The 16,759-nt window shown below is 54.2% G+C and overlaps 1 protein-coding gene across 2 annotated transcripts in view; it reads left to right on the top strand.

The window, feature by feature from the left end:
• The window catches only part of PPL (periplakin), a 135,065-nt gene that overhangs the window by 84,034 nt on the left and 34,272 nt on the right, over positions 1-16,759 (top strand). For both annotated transcript variants that reach the window (XM_068243475.1, XM_068243477.1), the window contains 3 exons: positions 8,098-8,197; positions 10,324-10,478; positions 15,482-15,605. In XM_068243475.1, the coding sequence (XP_068099576.1) occupies positions 8,098-8,197; positions 10,324-10,478; positions 15,482-15,605 (379 nt within the window). The remainder of the gene's footprint in view (positions 1-8,097; positions 8,198-10,323; positions 10,479-15,481; positions 15,606-16,759) is intronic.

A 16,759-nucleotide genomic window follows, 5' to 3' on the forward strand; every position in this document is an offset into this window, starting at 1 on the left:
GGCCACAGAGACTGGGACAGGGACAGCAGGCCACAGAGACTGGGACAGGGACAGCAGGCCACAGAGACTGGGACAGGGACAGCGGGCCACAGAGACTGGGACAGGGACAGCGGGCCACAGAGACTGGGACAGGGACAGCGGGCCACAGAGACTGGGACAGAGACAGCGGGCCACAGAGACTGGGACAGGGACAGCGGGCCACAGAGACTGGGACAGGGACAGCGGGCCACAGAGACTGGGACAGGGACAGCGGGCCACAGAGACTGGGACAGGGACAGCGGGCCACAGAGACTGGGACAGGGACAGCAGGCCACAGAGACTGGGAAAGGGACAGCAAGCCACAGACTGGGACAGGGACAGCGGGCCACAGACTGGGACAGGGACAGCAAGCCACAGAGACTGGGACAGGGACAGCGGGCCACAGAGACTGGGACAGGGACAGTGGGCCACAGAGACTGGGACAGGGACAGCGGGCCACAGAGACTGGGACAGGGACAGCGGGCCACAGAGACTGGGACAGGGACAGCGGGCCACAGAGACTGGGACAGGGACAGCGGGCCACAGAGACTGGGACAGGGACAGCGGGCCACAGAGACTGGGACAGGGACAGCGGGCCACAGAGACTGGGACAGGGACAGCGGGCCACAGACTGGGACAGGGACAGCAAGCCACAGACTGGGACAGGGACAGCGGGCCACAGAGACTGGGACAGGGACAGCGGGCCACAGAGACTGGGACAGGGAGAGCGGGCCACAGAGACTGGGACAGGGACAGCAGGCCACAGACTGGGACAGGGACAGCGGGCCACAGAGACTGGGACAGGGACAGCGGGCCACAGAGACAGGGACAGCAGGCCACAGAGACTGGGACAGGGACAGCAGGCCACAGAGACTGGGACAGGGACAGCAGGCCACAGAGACTGGGACAGGGACAGCAGGCCACAGAGACTGGGACAGGGACAGCGGGCCACAGAGACTGGGACAGGGACAGCGGGCCACAGAGACTGGGACAGGGACAGCGGGCCACAGAGACTGGGACAGAGACAGCGGGCCACAGAGACTGGGACAGGGACAGCGGGCCACAGAGACTGGGACAGGGACAGCGGGCCACAGAGACTGGGACAGGGACAGCGGGCCACAGAGACTGGGACAGGGACAGCGGGCCACAGAGACTGGGACAGGGACAGCGGGCCACAGACTGGGACAGGGACAGCGGGCCACAGAGACTGGGAAAGGGACAGCAAGCCACAGACTGGGACAGGGACAGCGGGCCACAGACTGGGACAGGGACAGCAAGCCACAGAGACTGGGACAGGGACAGCGGGCCACAGAGACTGGGACAGGGACAGTGGGCCACAGAGACTGGGACAGGGACAGCGGGCCACAGAGACTGGGACAGGGACAGCGGGCCACAGAGACTGGGACAGGGACAGCGGGCCACAGAGACTGGGACAGGGACAGCGGGCCACAGAGACTGGGACAGGGAGAGCGGGCCACAGAGACTGGGACAGGGACAGCAGGCCACAGACTGGGACAGGGACAGCGGGCCACAGAGACTGGGACAGGGAGAGCGGGCCACAGAGACTGGGACGGGGACAGCGGGCCACAGAGACTGGGACAGGGACAGCAAGCCACAGAGACTGGGACAGGGACAACGAGCCACAGATACTGGGACAGGGACAGCAGGCCACAGACTGGGACAGGGACAGCAAGCCACAGATACTGGGACAGGGACAGCAGGCCACAGACTGGGACAGGGACAGCAGGCCACAGACTGGGACAGGGACAGCAAGCCACAGAGACTGGGACAGGGACAGCAGGCCACAGACTGGGACAGGGACAGCGGGCCACAGAGACTGGGACAGGGACGGCAGGCCACAGAGACTGGGACAGGGACGGCAGGCCACAGAGACTGGGACAGGGACAGCAGGCCACAGAGACTGGGACAGGGACAGCGGGCCACAGACTGGGACAGGGACAGCGGGCCACAGAGACTGGGACAGGGACAGCAGGCCACAGAGACTGGGACAGGGACAGCGGGCCACAGACTGGAACAGGGACAGCGGGCCACAGAGACTGGGACAGGGACAGCGGGCCACAGAGACTGGGACAGGGACAGCAGGCCACAGAGACTGGGACAGGGACAGCAGGCCACAGACTGGGACAGGGACAGCGGGCGACAGGGACAGCGGGCCACAGAGACTGGGACAGGGACAGCAGGCCACAGAGACTGGGACAGGGACAGCGGGCCACAGACTGGGACAGGGACAGCAGGCCACAGACTGGGACAGGGACAGCGGGCCACAGACTGGGACAGGGACAGCGGGCCACAGAGACTGGGACAGGGACAGCGGGCCACAGAGACTGGGACAGGGACAGCGGGCCACAGAGACAGGGACAGCAGGCCACAGAGACTGGGACAAGGACAGCAGGCCACAGAGACTGGGACAGGGACAGCAGGCCACAGAGACTGGGACAGGGACAGCGGGCCACAGAGACTGGGACAGGGACAGCGGGCCACAGAGACTGGGACAGGGACAGCGGGCCACAGAGACTGGGACAGAGACAGCGGGCCACAGAGACTGGGACAGGGACAGCGGGCCACAGAGACTGGGACAGGGACAGCGGGCCACAGAGACTGGGACAGGGACAGCGGGCCACAGAGACTGGGACAGGGACAGCGGGCCACAGAGACTGGGACAGGGACAGCGGGCCACAGAGACTGGGACAGGGACAGCAGGCCACAGAGACTGGGAAAGGGACAGCAAGCCACAGACTGGGACAGGGACAGCGGGCCACAGACTGGGACAGGGACAGCAAGCCACAGAGACTGGGACAGGGACAGCGGGCCACAGAGACTGGGACAGGGACAGTGGGCCACAGAGACTGGGACAGGGACAGCGGGCCACAGAGACTGGGACAGGGACAGCGGGCCACAGAGACTGGGACAGGGACAGCGGGCCACAGAGACTGGGACAGGGACAGCGGGCCACAGAGACTGGGACAGGGACAGCGGGCCACAGAGACTGGGACAGGGACAGCGGGCCACAGAGACTGGGACAGGGACAGCGGGCCACAGACTGGGACAGGGACAGCAAGCCACAGACTGGGACAGGGACAGCGGGCCACAGAGACTGGGACAGGGACAGCGGGCCACAGAGACTGGGACAGGGAGAGCGGGCCACAGAGACTGGGACAGGGACAGCAGGCCACAGACTGGGACAGGGACAGCGGGCCACAGAGACTGGGACAGGGACAGCGGGCCACAGAGACAGGGACAGCAGGCCACAGAGACTGGGACAGGGACAGCAGGCCACAGAGACTGGGACAGGGACAGCAGGCCACAGAGACTGGGACAGGGACAGCAGGCCACAGAGACTGGGACAGGGACAGCGGGCCACAGAGACTGGGACAGGGACAGCGGGCCACAGAGACTGGGACAGGGACAGCGGGCCACAGAGACTGGGACAGAGACAGCGGGCCACAGAGACTGGGACAGGGACAGCGGGCCACAGAGACTGGGACAGGGACAGCGGGCCACAGAGACTGGGACAGGGACAGCGGGCCACAGAGACTGGGACAGGGACAGCGGGCCACAGAGACTGGGACAGGGACAGCAGGCCACAGAGACTGGGACAGGGAGAGCGGGCCACAGAGACTGGGACAGGGACAGCAGGCCACAGACTGGGACAGGGACAGCGGGCCACAGAGACTGGGACAGGGACAGCGGGCCACAGAGACTGGGACAGGGAGAGCGGGCCACAGAGACTGGGACGGGGACAGCGGGCCACAGAGACTGGGACAGGGACAGCAAGCCACAGAGACTGGGACAGGGACAGCGGGCCACAGAGACTGGGACAGGGACAGCGGGCCACAGACTGGGACAGCGGGCCACAGAGACTGGGACGGGGACAGCGGGCCACAGAGACTGGGACAGGGACAGCGGGCCACAGAGACTGGGACAGGGACAGCAGGCCACAGACTGGGACAGGGACAGCAGCCCACAGACTCAGTACACGTACAGTTGCATGAATATCTGTACAGGCGGCAGGATTGTTGTCCTATCATACATTATAGCGCTGTGAGGTCACTGATCACTTCCACTATAGCAGAATTGGCCGCAGAAGCTCATTATGATTGTCACGGTTTTTCGATCTACACGTGAAAGAGATCAGCTGTAACTATAGGAAGACTTTCTAGAAGTATCTGTTTACACCCTTCTGGAATAATTGCATTATTACGCTGATTTCAGCTCTGAGAGGCCTCTGTATCCCGGGGCCACAAACATGTCACGGTCGGGACGCTCGCATTCCAAGTATTCCAAGCTGAGCGCAGCAAAGTGTCCCACAAATATAAACAAAAAGATCCTAACAGGCTCCGTCCCTGTGTCATAGCTCCTCCCAGATGTGTGTGTGAGTTGTCATTGTCACATCAGACGAGCGCCACACCTCCATATAATGCAGATTGCCTAACTGTCCCGCTGATCATCTGCCTCCAATACATCTAGCCATAGCCCCTGAACAAGCCGATACGGTGACTGAAGTGTGACTAGACTAGCTGCATGCTTGTGTCAGGGCTGGGATTCAGACACTACTGCAGCCAGAGAGATCAGCAGGACAGCCAGGTAACCGGTATTGTGTAGCAGGAAATAAATAAGGCAGCCTCCTTATCCCTCTCTCTTCAGGTGTGCTTATAAATCTGCCTATCCTGATTCACTTATTTGCTGCAGCCACAGGTCGCAGAACATTTATGAGATTATGCATAGCGCAGGGCTGGGATAGACAGGCAGTACGTGTGGTATTATATATGCATGGTGCAGGGCAGAGATAGGCAGGCAGGGACATGCGGTATTATATATACATGGTGCAGGGATGGGATAGACAGGCAGTACGTGTGTGGTATTATATATGCATGGTGCAGGGATGGGATAGGAAGGCAGGGACATGCAGTATTATATATGCATGGTGCAGGGATGGGATAGACAGGCAGTACGTGTGTGGTATTATATATGCATGGTGCAGGGCAGAGATAGGCAGGCAGGGACATGCAGTATCATATATGCATGGTGCAGGGCAGAGATAGACAGGCAGTACGTGTGGTATTATATATGCATGGTGCAGGGCAGAGATAGACAGGCAGTACATGTGGTATTATATGTGCATGGTGCAGGGCAGAGATAGGAAGGCAGTACGTGTGGTATTATATATGCATGGTGCAGGGCAGAGATAGGAAGGCAGGGACATGCGGTATTATATATGCATGGTGCAGGGATGGGATAGACAGGCAGTATATGTGGTATTATATATGCATGGTGCAGGGCAGAGATAGACAGGCAGTATATGCGGTATTATATATGCATGGTGCAGGGCACAGATAGGCAGGCAGTATATGTGGTATTATATATGCATGGTGCAGGGCAGAGATAGACAGGCAGTATATGCGGTATTATATATGCATGGTGCAGGGCAGAGATAGGCAGGCAGGGACATGCGGTATTATATATGCATGGTGCAGGGCAGAGATAGCCAGGCAGGGACATGCGGTATTATATATGCATGGTGCAGGGCAGAGATAGGCAGGCAGTACGTGTGGTATTATATATGCATGGTGCAGGGCACAGATAGGCAGGCAGGGACATGCGGTATTATATATGCATGGTGCAGGGCAGAGATAGGCAGGCAGGGACATGCGGTATTATATATGCATGGTGCAGGGCAGAGATAGCCAGGCAGGGACATGCGGTATTATATATGCATGGTGCAGGGCAGAGATAGGCAGGCAGTACGTGTGGTATTATATATGCATGGTGCAGGGCACAGATAGGCAGGCAGTATATGTGGTATTATATATGCATGGTGCAGGGCACAGATAGGCAGGCAGGGACATGCGGTATTATATATGCATGGTGCAGGGCAGAGATAGGCAGGCAGGGACATGCGGTATTATATATGCATGGTGCAGGGCAGAGATAGGCAGGCAGGGACATGCGGTATTATATATGCATGGTGCAGGGCAGAGATAGGCAGGCAGGGACATGCGGTATTATATATGCATGGTGCAGGGCACAGATAGGCAGGCAGTATATGTGGTATTATATATGCATGGTGCAGGGCAGAGATAGGCAGGCAGGGACATGCGGTATTATATATGCATGGTGCAGGGCAGAGATAGGCAGGCAGGGACATGCGGTATTATATATGCATGGTGCAGGGCAGAGATAGGCAGGGACATGCAGTATTATATATGCATGGTGCAGGGCAGAGATAGGCAGGCAGGGACATGCGATATTATATATGCATGGTGCAGGGCAGAGATAGGCAGGCAGGGACATGCGGTATTATATATGCATGGTGCAGGGCAGAGATAGGCAGGCAGGGACATGTGGTATTATATATGCATGGTGCAGGGCACAGATAGGCAGGCAGTATATGTGGTATTATATATGCATGGTGCAGGGCAGAGATAGGCAGGCACATGCGGTATTATATATGCATGGTGCAGGGCAGAGATAGGCAGGCAGGGACATGCGGTATTATATATGCATGGTGCAGGGCAGAGATAGGCAGGGACATGCAGTATTATATATGCATGGTGCAGGGCAGAGATAGGCAGGCAGGGACATGCGGTATTATATATGCATGGTGCAGGGCAGAGATAGGCAGGCAGGGACATGCGGTATTATATATGCATGGTGCAGGGCACAGATAGGCAGGCAGGGACATGCGGTATTATATATGCATGGTGCAGGGCAGAGATAGGCAGGCAGGGACATGTGGTATTATATATGCATGGTGCAGGGCAGAGATAGGCAGGGACATGCGGTATGATATATGCATGGTGCAGGGCACAGATAGGCAGGCAGGGACATGCGGTATTATATATGCATGGTGCAGGGCACAGATAGACAGGCAGTATATGTGGTATTATATATGCATGGTGAAGGGCGGGAGTATACAGGCAGTATATGTGGTATTATATATGCATGGTGCAGGGCAGAGATAGGCAGGACATGTGGTATTATATATGCATGGTGCAGGGCAGGGATAACATGAGGTTTTGTAGCAGGCTTGTATAACACTGGCTGCTCCAGCCTGCTGATCTCCTGGCTGCAGGCAGTACATGTGGTGTTATATATGCATGGTGCAGGGCAGGGACAGGCAGAACATTGTGGTATTATATATGCGTGGTGCAGTGTATGGATAGGCAGTACATGTGGTATGAGATATGCATGGTGCAGGTCAGGCAGGAGATGTGGTATGAGATATGCATGGTGCAGGGTATGGACAGTGCAGGGATAACATGCGGGCTTGTATAACACTCTCCGCTCCAGCCTGCTGATCTCCTGGCTTCAGGCAGTATGTGTATGGTATTATATATGCATGGTGCAGGGTATGGATAGGCAGTACATGTGGTATGAGATATGCATGGTGCAGGGTATGGATAGGCAGTACATGTGGTATGAGATATGCATGGTGCAGGGTATGGATAGGCAGTACATGTGGTATGAGATATGCATGGTGCAGGGTATGAATAGGCAGTACATGTGGTATGAGATATGCATGGTGCAGGGTGGGGGTAGGCAGTACATGTGGTATGAGATATGCATGGTGCAGGGCAGGGACAGGCAGGACATGTGGTATGAGATATGCATGGTGCAGGGTATGGACAGTGCAGGGATAACATGCGGACTTGTATAACACTCGCAGTTCCAGCCTGCTGATCTCCTGGCTTCAGGCAGTATGTGTATGGTATTATATATGCATGGTGCAGGGTATGGATAGGCAGTACATGTGGTATGAGATATGCATGGTGCAGGGTATGGACAGTGCAGGGATAACATGCAGGCTTGTATAACACTCTCCGCTCCAGCCTGCTGATCTCCTGGCCTCAGTAAATACATAGTTTGGAAAGTAATACAAAGGCTGAGTGAGTCACCAGCTAATGAACTGGCGGAGGGCCAGTGAGCTCCCCCCTGGCACAGAGCTCAGCCAGCCCAGGGGTGGGGGGAGCAGGGCTGGGATAGGGGAGTGAAGCTGACTGCCTGCTGAGCCTGGAACATGCTATGTCTCTCTGACAGACCCTCTGCTTCTCTCTACAGAGTCTCCAACAAGGAGCTGTCCGAACTCATCGACCGGCTGCAGAAAAATGCCGACCAAGTGGAGCGCAACATCGTGGAGACCGACGCCAAGCTGCAGAAGGTACCGACTGCCCCCCACAGACCCACCGGGGGAGCCTGCATGGGGGTCACTGCCTGGGGAGCCACACACCTACACCCACCAGGGGAGCCTGCATAGGGGGGGTCCTCACTGTACGACCACCACTCACCTTCACCCACCAGGGGAGCCTGCATGGGGGTCACTGCCTGGGGAGAGCCACACACCTACACCCACCGGGGGACCCTGCATGGGGTGGTCCTCCCTGTACGACCACCACTCACCTTCACCCACCAGGGGAGCCTGCATGGGGGTCACTGCCTGGGGAGAGCCACACACCTACACCCACCGGGGGACCCTGCATGGGGTGGTCCTCACTGTACGACCACCACTCACCTTCACCCACCAGGGGAGCCTGCATAGGGGGGTCCTCCCTGTATGACCACCACTCACCTACACCCACCGAAAGAGGGGGGACCGTCCTGCATGTGGGGGTCACTCCCTGGGGAGCCAAACACCTACATGACATCACAGGCAGCCAGATTGGGGCGATGATGTCATCACCCTGCAGATATTCCTGGGGACAGTCGCATCATCACCAAATGCCAGAGGCTAATGACAGAGATTACATTCTCCATTGACTGTCAACTGTTATCTCTCCTGACCTCACCCCAAATATCAGGATAACCAGTTAGTCCTACATCGTAATCCTAGCTCAGGATATCAGGAAGAATCGTCCCAATATTCATTTATCTATGACTCCAATACACTTCTAATTAGTATTGTCGTCATTATTATTATTATTGCAGTTCATCTATATAATGCTAATGTTTTCTGCACTGCGCTACAGGGTACACTATACCATAGACTGACTGTCCTCAGAGGAGCTTACACTCTAATCCAACCATAGTCATAATGTCCTACCATAGTCATAGTCATAATGTCCTACCATATTATAATTATGCATTTATATAGCACTGACATCTTCTGCAGCACATTACAGAGTACATAGTCATGTCACTGACTGTCCTCAGAGGAGCTCACACTCTAATCCTACCATAGTCATAGTGTAATGTCCTACTACCATATTATTATTATGTATTTATATAGCACTGACATCTCCTGCAGCACATTACAGAGTACATAGTCATGTCACTGACTGTCCTCAGAGGAGCTCACACTCTAATCCTACCATAGTCAGTCTAATGTCCTACCATATTATTATTATGTATTTATATAGCACTGACATCTCCTGCAGCACATTACAGAGTACATAGTCATGTCACTGACTGTCCTCAGAGGAGCTCACACTCTAATCCTACCATAGTCATAGTCTAATGTCCTACCATATTATTATTATGCATTTATACAGCACTGACATCTCCCGCAGCACATTACAGAGTACATAGTCATGTCACTGACTGTCCTCAGAGGAGCTCACACTCTAATCCTACCATAGTCATAGTCTAATGTCCTACCATATTATTATTATGTATTTATATAGCACTGACATCTTCTGCAGCACTGTACAGAGTACATAGTCATGTCACTGACTGTCCTCAGAGGAGCTCACAATCTAATCCCTGCCATAGGCATAGTCTAATGTCCTACCATTTTATTATTATGTATTTATATAGCACTGACATCTTCTGCAGCACATTACAGAGTACATAGTCATGTCACTGACTGTCCTCAGAGGAGCTCACACTCTAATCCTACCATAGTCCTAGTCTAATGTCCTACCATATTATTATTATGTATTTATATAGCACTGACATATCCTGCAGTGCTGTACAGAGTACATAGTCATGTCACTGACTGTCCTCAGAGGAGCTCACACTCTAATCCTGCCATAGTCATAGTCTAATGTCCTCCCATATCATTATGTATTTATATAGCACTGACATCTTCTGCAGCAGAGCGAGTGGGTGCAGAGATGTAGATAGCTCCGGGAATGGCGAAAGTGAGTGGCGCTTGCTGCCAATTGAAATCTACGCCCTGGCAGGAATAACCGCTTCCAAACAGGGCATAGATTTCAATCAGCGTGGTCCGGAAGAGGTTAATGTATTACATAAAATAAAAGGAAGATGCTGGCACTATATAATAATAATTATTGCAGGAACGTGTGTGAGCCTGACTGTTCTGACTTTTGTATCGCTGGTGTGTTGCAGGATGTGGACAAGATAGTGAACTCGCAGCCAGTGATGTATAAGGCCGCCACTGACACCACCATCACCGATTCCAACAAAATCATCGTGGTCCTGGAGACAGACGCCGTCCTAGCCCGCCACCTCAACCATCCGCAGGGAGACATGATCCAGGAGGAGTGAGTACCAACCAATATCTGCGGGGTGCCCCCAACGCTGACCACCAGGGGGAGCTGCACTGCATTATAGACTGATAGTGTATTACATGTATTATAGATATATAGTCAGATGCCACATGACACCTTCACAGGACACCTTCCATTATGAATCAGAACAAAGTGAAAATAAACTGCATATAGAAGTAAAGTGCTGGATAGAATACTTTATGGGCCAGGTGTGCTTGTCACTGCAGTGCAGCTTGCGTCCTGTCCTCTCCAGATTTAGCCGCAGATCGGGTCAATCAGGTATGACCATGTGAAATATAAGAAGACCGTAGATGACAGACTACATTTCTCAGCATCCCAGTGTTACAGTAGAAACTGTGTGTCCTCTATGGGAGGGTGCTGGGTCTGGCAAGAAGTAGTACTGAGTAATTATAAGACCTCCATTTCCTAATGGAAAGCTGCTTATGCTTTAGAGATGGTCCATTACATGTTTATACTTCCAGATTCTTGCAGATGTTATGCTAATAGATGCAGCTTGCAGCAGCACACATTGTATAAGCCTGCATGGATAGGCGCGCAGTTACAGGCAAGCAGTGCAGAAGCTAATAGATGCAGCAGCACACAGTTGTATAAGCCTGCATGGATAGGCGCACAGTTACAGGCAAGCAGTGCTGTGTTATGCTAATAGATGTAGCTGTTCAGTTTTGGGAGTTTTCAGCTTTTCAGTGAAGGGTTTGAGCAGAGATCAGTTCCCCTCTGCCAGGCTCAGTCTGGGGTCTTCAGTAGAGACCACTGCATCCCGTCTGTCTCTGCCTTTCATGTTTATGAGGGGGGAGCAGGATTCTATTAGGAGTGACAGAAATAGCTGGCCTGGTGACACCTAATCCCTGGCAGGTGGTGGGGGCTGAGCTGGTGGCCAGTCAGTCGCGTTCCTCCGCTGCGCGCCCCTCAACCAGCAATGACCAGAGGCTGACTGCAACAGTTTCACAGATTTTCCCCATACACCTACCAATCCCTCTATAATCTGCAGTGCGCCCCTCAACCAGCAATGCCCAGAGGCTGACTGCAGCGATTTCACAGATTTCCCCATACACCTACCTACCACTCCCGTGCCTGTCCTGACTATGCATACATGTAAAGGTACTCCACTGCACGCCCCTCAACCAGCAGTGGGCAGAACGCGAGACGTCTGGCCCATATACTTCACAAACTGCAGAGATTTCCCCATACACCTTCCAATCCCGCGCCTGCCCGGACTATGCACACATGTAACGTAGCGGTCCCGGTAATCTGGGCACTTTTCCCCCAATATTTCACTATCGCTAAACCAAACCCTATAACTGCTTGCTTGAAACCTCTATCAATCCCTAACTGATTATAATTAGGAATGGCCCAGCCTGGGAGATCCCATGGAGAAGCATGTGATCAGTTTGATCAGCTGATAGATTTGTAAGGTTCTGATTTGCTGGTCCTGATCATGTGCTAAACCAGGAAGTCATCACAGCAAATCAGAGGCTTACAAATCTATCAGCTGACCAAACTGATCACATGCTTCTCCATGACTTCTCCTAGGCAGGGCCATTCCTAATTATAAGTCAACGCCCCCTCCCACCCCCGCCTCCCACCACCATCTACAAACTGGTCCAAATTGACCCCTGGATGCCACTCTAGGCACAATTCACATTACGGTCTATTCGTCGCCTATTTTACCAAAACACCGCCGACACCCAAATTCCCCGCCCTCCCCTTTCTGGTCTGTGTGCGCAGCGGTGCAGTGACCGCATGGGCTGTACAGGGACAATAAAATGCAAGTTATTTCAAGCCAATGCCCACTTTATGCTAATTAAAGGTCCACTATCGCAAAAAAAGTAAGTAGGTAAAATCTGACAGAACTGACAGGTTTTGAGCTAGTTCATTTCCTCATGGGGGATTCTCAGGGTTTTCTTTGTTTTTCAACAGCATTTCCTGAACAGCAGTTGCAAAGTCTGACAAAATAGTATGCCAGTGAGTAGGGAGGCTGGCTGGTATCTTACTATTTTGGTAGTTAAACTGCTGTTCTGGAAATGCTGTTGAAAACAAAGAAAACCCTGAGAATCCCCCATAAGAAGATGGACTGGCCCAAAACCTATCGGTTCTCTCAGATTTTAACTGCCTACTTTTTCGCGATACTGGTCCTTCAAGCTTTATGTAAAAGTAACCTAAATCTAGAAACCATTCACATCTTTGCCCTGAACACAGAATCGGGTACTCCGAAGTGCAGAACAATTTGTACTGTATGTTGTCCAATCACCCCTGAGGACACTGGGGCATGTGCCTAGGGCTGGGGGCTCATACAATGGACACCATGGACTCCCTTCACTTGTATTTGTCCCTCTGCAGCATGTGACTTTATCACTGGGGATTTGTAATATTATTGCCATTATAAGTGTGGAATGATGGAGGCTGTTGCTGAATTCAGCTATCAGGACAGTCACAGGAAGTGAGGTTCAGAGATCAGGAAGCAGAATTTATCCGGCTGTGTCCTGCCTGGACGGCCCAGAAATATCCGTAACATGAAGATAAAAGTTATGGGAAATTTATCACATACTTTCCTGACACTTGTAAGCCAATCATAGGAAACTGCGCAGCTGTTTAGCCAAAAGTCCCTGCGTGGTCTCCGTACATGAGTGTTTACAAAGGGTGGCATAATAGTGCCATAACCTCCCCCTCCTGACCCCTGTGCCTACCACCTTCTGCCTCACCCCCTCCCAACCATTGTCTGCCCCTACCCCCCTTTCCCGGTGCCTGTGCCTAACTAATCTCCAGCGCCTTACCATATTACCCCTGGCACCTAACAGTTTCCCAGGGCCTAACCCCTCACACATCATTTCTTCCCAGTGCCCCTGCTTACACTGTGGCTGTCCACTCCCATTACACCTTACTCGCACTGAGGCTGTCCCCTCCTCTACTTATACCTCTCTGATACTGCAGGTGTCCTTCCCCTGCTTACACCTGATACTGCAGGTGCCCCTCCCCTGCTTACACCTCTCTGACATTGCAGCTGTCCCCTCCTCTGCTTACACCTCACTGACACTGCAGCTGTCCCCTCCCCTGCTTACACCTCTCTGACACTGCAGCTGTCCCCTCCCCTGCTTACACCTCACTGACACTGCAGCTGTACCCTCCCCTGCTTACACCTCTCTGACATTGCAGCTGTCCCCTCCCCTGCTTACACCTCACTGACACTGCTGCTGTCCCCTCCCCTACTTAAACCTCTGATACTGCGGCTGTCCTCTCCTCTGCTTACACCTCTCTGACACTGCAGCTGTCCCCTTGCCTGCTTACAGACCTTTCTGACACTGCAGCTGTCCCCTCCCCTATGCACACCCCTCTGACACTGCGGCTGTCTCCTCCCCTGCTTATGCCTCTCTGACACTGCAGCTGTCCCCTCCACTGCTCACACCTCTCAGACACTGCAGCTGTCCCCTCCCCTGCTCACACCTCTCAGACACTGCAGCTGTCCCCTCCCCTGCTCACACCTCTCAGACACTGTAGCTGTCCCCTCCCCTGCTCACACCTCTGACACTGCAGCTGTCCCCTCCCCTGCTCACACCTCTCAGACACTGCAGCTGTCCCCTCCCCTGCTCACACCTCTCGGACACTGCGGCTACCCCTCCCCTGCTTACACCTCTCTGACACTGCCGCTATCCCCTCCCTTGCTTACACCTCTCTGACACTGCAGCTGTCCCCTCCCCTGCTTACACCTCTCTAAAACTGCAACTATCCCCTCCACTGCTTACACCTCTCTGACACTGCAGCTGTCCCCTCCCCTGCTTACACCTCTCTGACACTGCAGCTGTCCCCTCCCCTGCTTACACCTCTCTGACACTGCAGCTGTCCCCTCCCCTGCTCACACCTCTCTGACCCTGCAGCTGTCCCCTCCCCTGCTTACACCTCACTGACACTGCAGCTGTCCCCTCCCCTGCTTACACCTCTCTGACACTGCAGCTGTCCCCTCCCCTGCTTACACCTCTCTGACACTGCAGCTGTCCCCTCCCTTGCTTACACCTCTCTGACACTGCAGCTGTCCCCTCCCCTGCTTACACCTCTCTGACACTGCAACTGTCCCCTCCCCTGCTTACACCTCTCTGACACTGCAGCTGTCCCCTCCCCTGCTTACACATCTCTGACACTGCAGCTGTCCCCTCCCCTGATTACACCTCTCTAACACTGCAGCTGTCCCCTCCCCTGCTTACACCTCTCTGACACTGCAGCTGTCCCCTCCCCTGCTTACACCTCTCTGACACTGCAGCTGTCCCCTCCCCTGCTCACACCTCTCTGACCCTGCAGCTGTCCCCTCCCCTGCTTACACCTCTGACACTGCAGCTGTCCCCTCCCTTGCTTACATCTCTCTGACACTGCAGCTGTCTCCTCCCCTGCTTACACCTCTCTGACACTGCAGCTATCTCCACCCCTGCTTACACCTCACTGACACTGCAGCTGTCCCCTCCCCTGCTTACACCTCAAAGGACACTGCGGCTGTCCCCTCCCCTGCTTACACCTTTCTGACACTGCGGCTGTCCCCTCCCCTGCTTACACCTCTATGACACTGCAGCTGTCCCCTCCCCTGCTTACACCTCTCTGACACTGCAGCTGTCCACTCGCCTGCTTACACCTCTCTGACACTGCAGCTGTCCCCTCCTCTGCTTACACCTCTGTGACACTGCGGCTGTCCCTCCCCTGCTTACACCTCTCTGACACTGCAGCTGTCCCCTCCCCCGCTTACACCTCTCTGACACTGCAGCTGTCCCCTCCCCCGCCTCTCTGACACTGCAGCTGTCCCCTTCCCTGCTCACACCTCTCTGACACTGTGGACATCTTTAGCAGGTTTTGCTGCTCCATATCAATATAGAGTAGTTGATCAGGTGCAATGTAAAACTGCAAAGGAGCCCATAGCACCCAAGTTACTCTACTGCATTGTGGCTCTATTTTCCTCCTCGCTGATGCCCCCTAGTAATGGTCCTTTGTTTTTCCACCAGCATCCGGCAGCTGAAGGAGCGTCTTCTCACCCAGAGGCAGAAGCATGACCAGATCTACAATCAAAAGACTCCAGTGATCGATGCGCCAAAAGTCAACTGGGGCAAAGTCATCGATGACAAGATGGTGAGGAGGCCGCAGCCTAACCGCAGTCTCTGACCTTAATGCAAACCTGTCAGATCCAGAAGCACCTGCTGACATTCAGCTTTCAGTGAATTCTGCTTGTCAGACTGATCAGGACTTTCAGAGATACGGGTTATAACTTATAGAAGCCAAGCTGAGAACTTTGGAAGGATGTTATTATTCCTAATCAGTGACCAAATGCCCTTCATGGAATTCTCTGAACTTGTCTGTTTCTCTCAGAGCGTGACATTTGGGCGCCGGTGACTAGTGGATGATTTGGGCGCTGCATAGGCACGAATGCAAACATCAACTATAAGGGGTTTTAGGGTTAGTTGTCAGGAAGAGGGGGGGGGGTTAGACGTAAGGAGGGGGGGTTTAGGGTTAGGCGTCAGGAAGAGGGGTTTAGGGTTAGGCGTAAGGAAAGGAGGGGTTAGACGTTAAGGAGGGGGGGTTTAGGGTTAGGCGTCAGGAAGAGGGGTTTAGGGTTAGGCGTAAGGAAAGGAGGGGTTAGACGTTAAGGAGGGGGGGTTTAGGGTTAGGTATTAGGAAGGGGGGGGCTTAGGCGTCAGGAAGGGAGTTTTAGGATCAGACCTCAGGAAGGAGGTTTAGGGTTAGATATCAGAAAGAGGGGTTTTAGTAGGCGTCAGGAAGGCGGGTTTAGGGTTAGGAGTCAGGAAGGGGGGTTTTAGGGTTAGGAGTCAGGAAGAGGGGGGGGGGGGTTAGACGTAAGGAGGGGGGGTTTAGGGTTAGGCGTCAGGAAGAGGGGTTTAGGGTTAGGCGTAAGGAAAGGAGGGGTTAGACGTTAAGGAGGGGGGGTTTAGGGTTAGGCGTCAGGAAGAGGGGTTTAGGGTTAGGCGTAAGGAAAGGAGGGGTTAGACGTTAAGGAGGGGGGGTTTAGGGTTAGGTATTAGGAAGGGGGGTTTTAGGTTTAGGAGTCAGGAAGGGGGGGTTTAGGGTTAGGAGTCAGGAAGAGGGGCTTTAGGGTTAGGAGTCAGGAAGAGGGGCTTTAGGGTTAGGAGTCAGGAAGAGGGGCTTTAGGGTTAGTTGTCAGGAAGAGGGGGGGGGGGGTTAGACGTAAGGAGGGGGGGTTTAGGGTTAGGTATTAGGAAGGGGGGGGCTTAGGCGTCAGGAAGGGAGTTTTAGGATCAGACCTCAGG

This window comes from Hyperolius riggenbachi, chromosome 7 (genome assembly GCF_040937935.1).
Source record: "Hyperolius riggenbachi isolate aHypRig1 chromosome 7, aHypRig1.pri, whole genome shotgun sequence".
NCBI lineage: Eukaryota > Metazoa > Chordata > Amphibia > Anura > Hyperoliidae > Hyperolius > Hyperolius riggenbachi.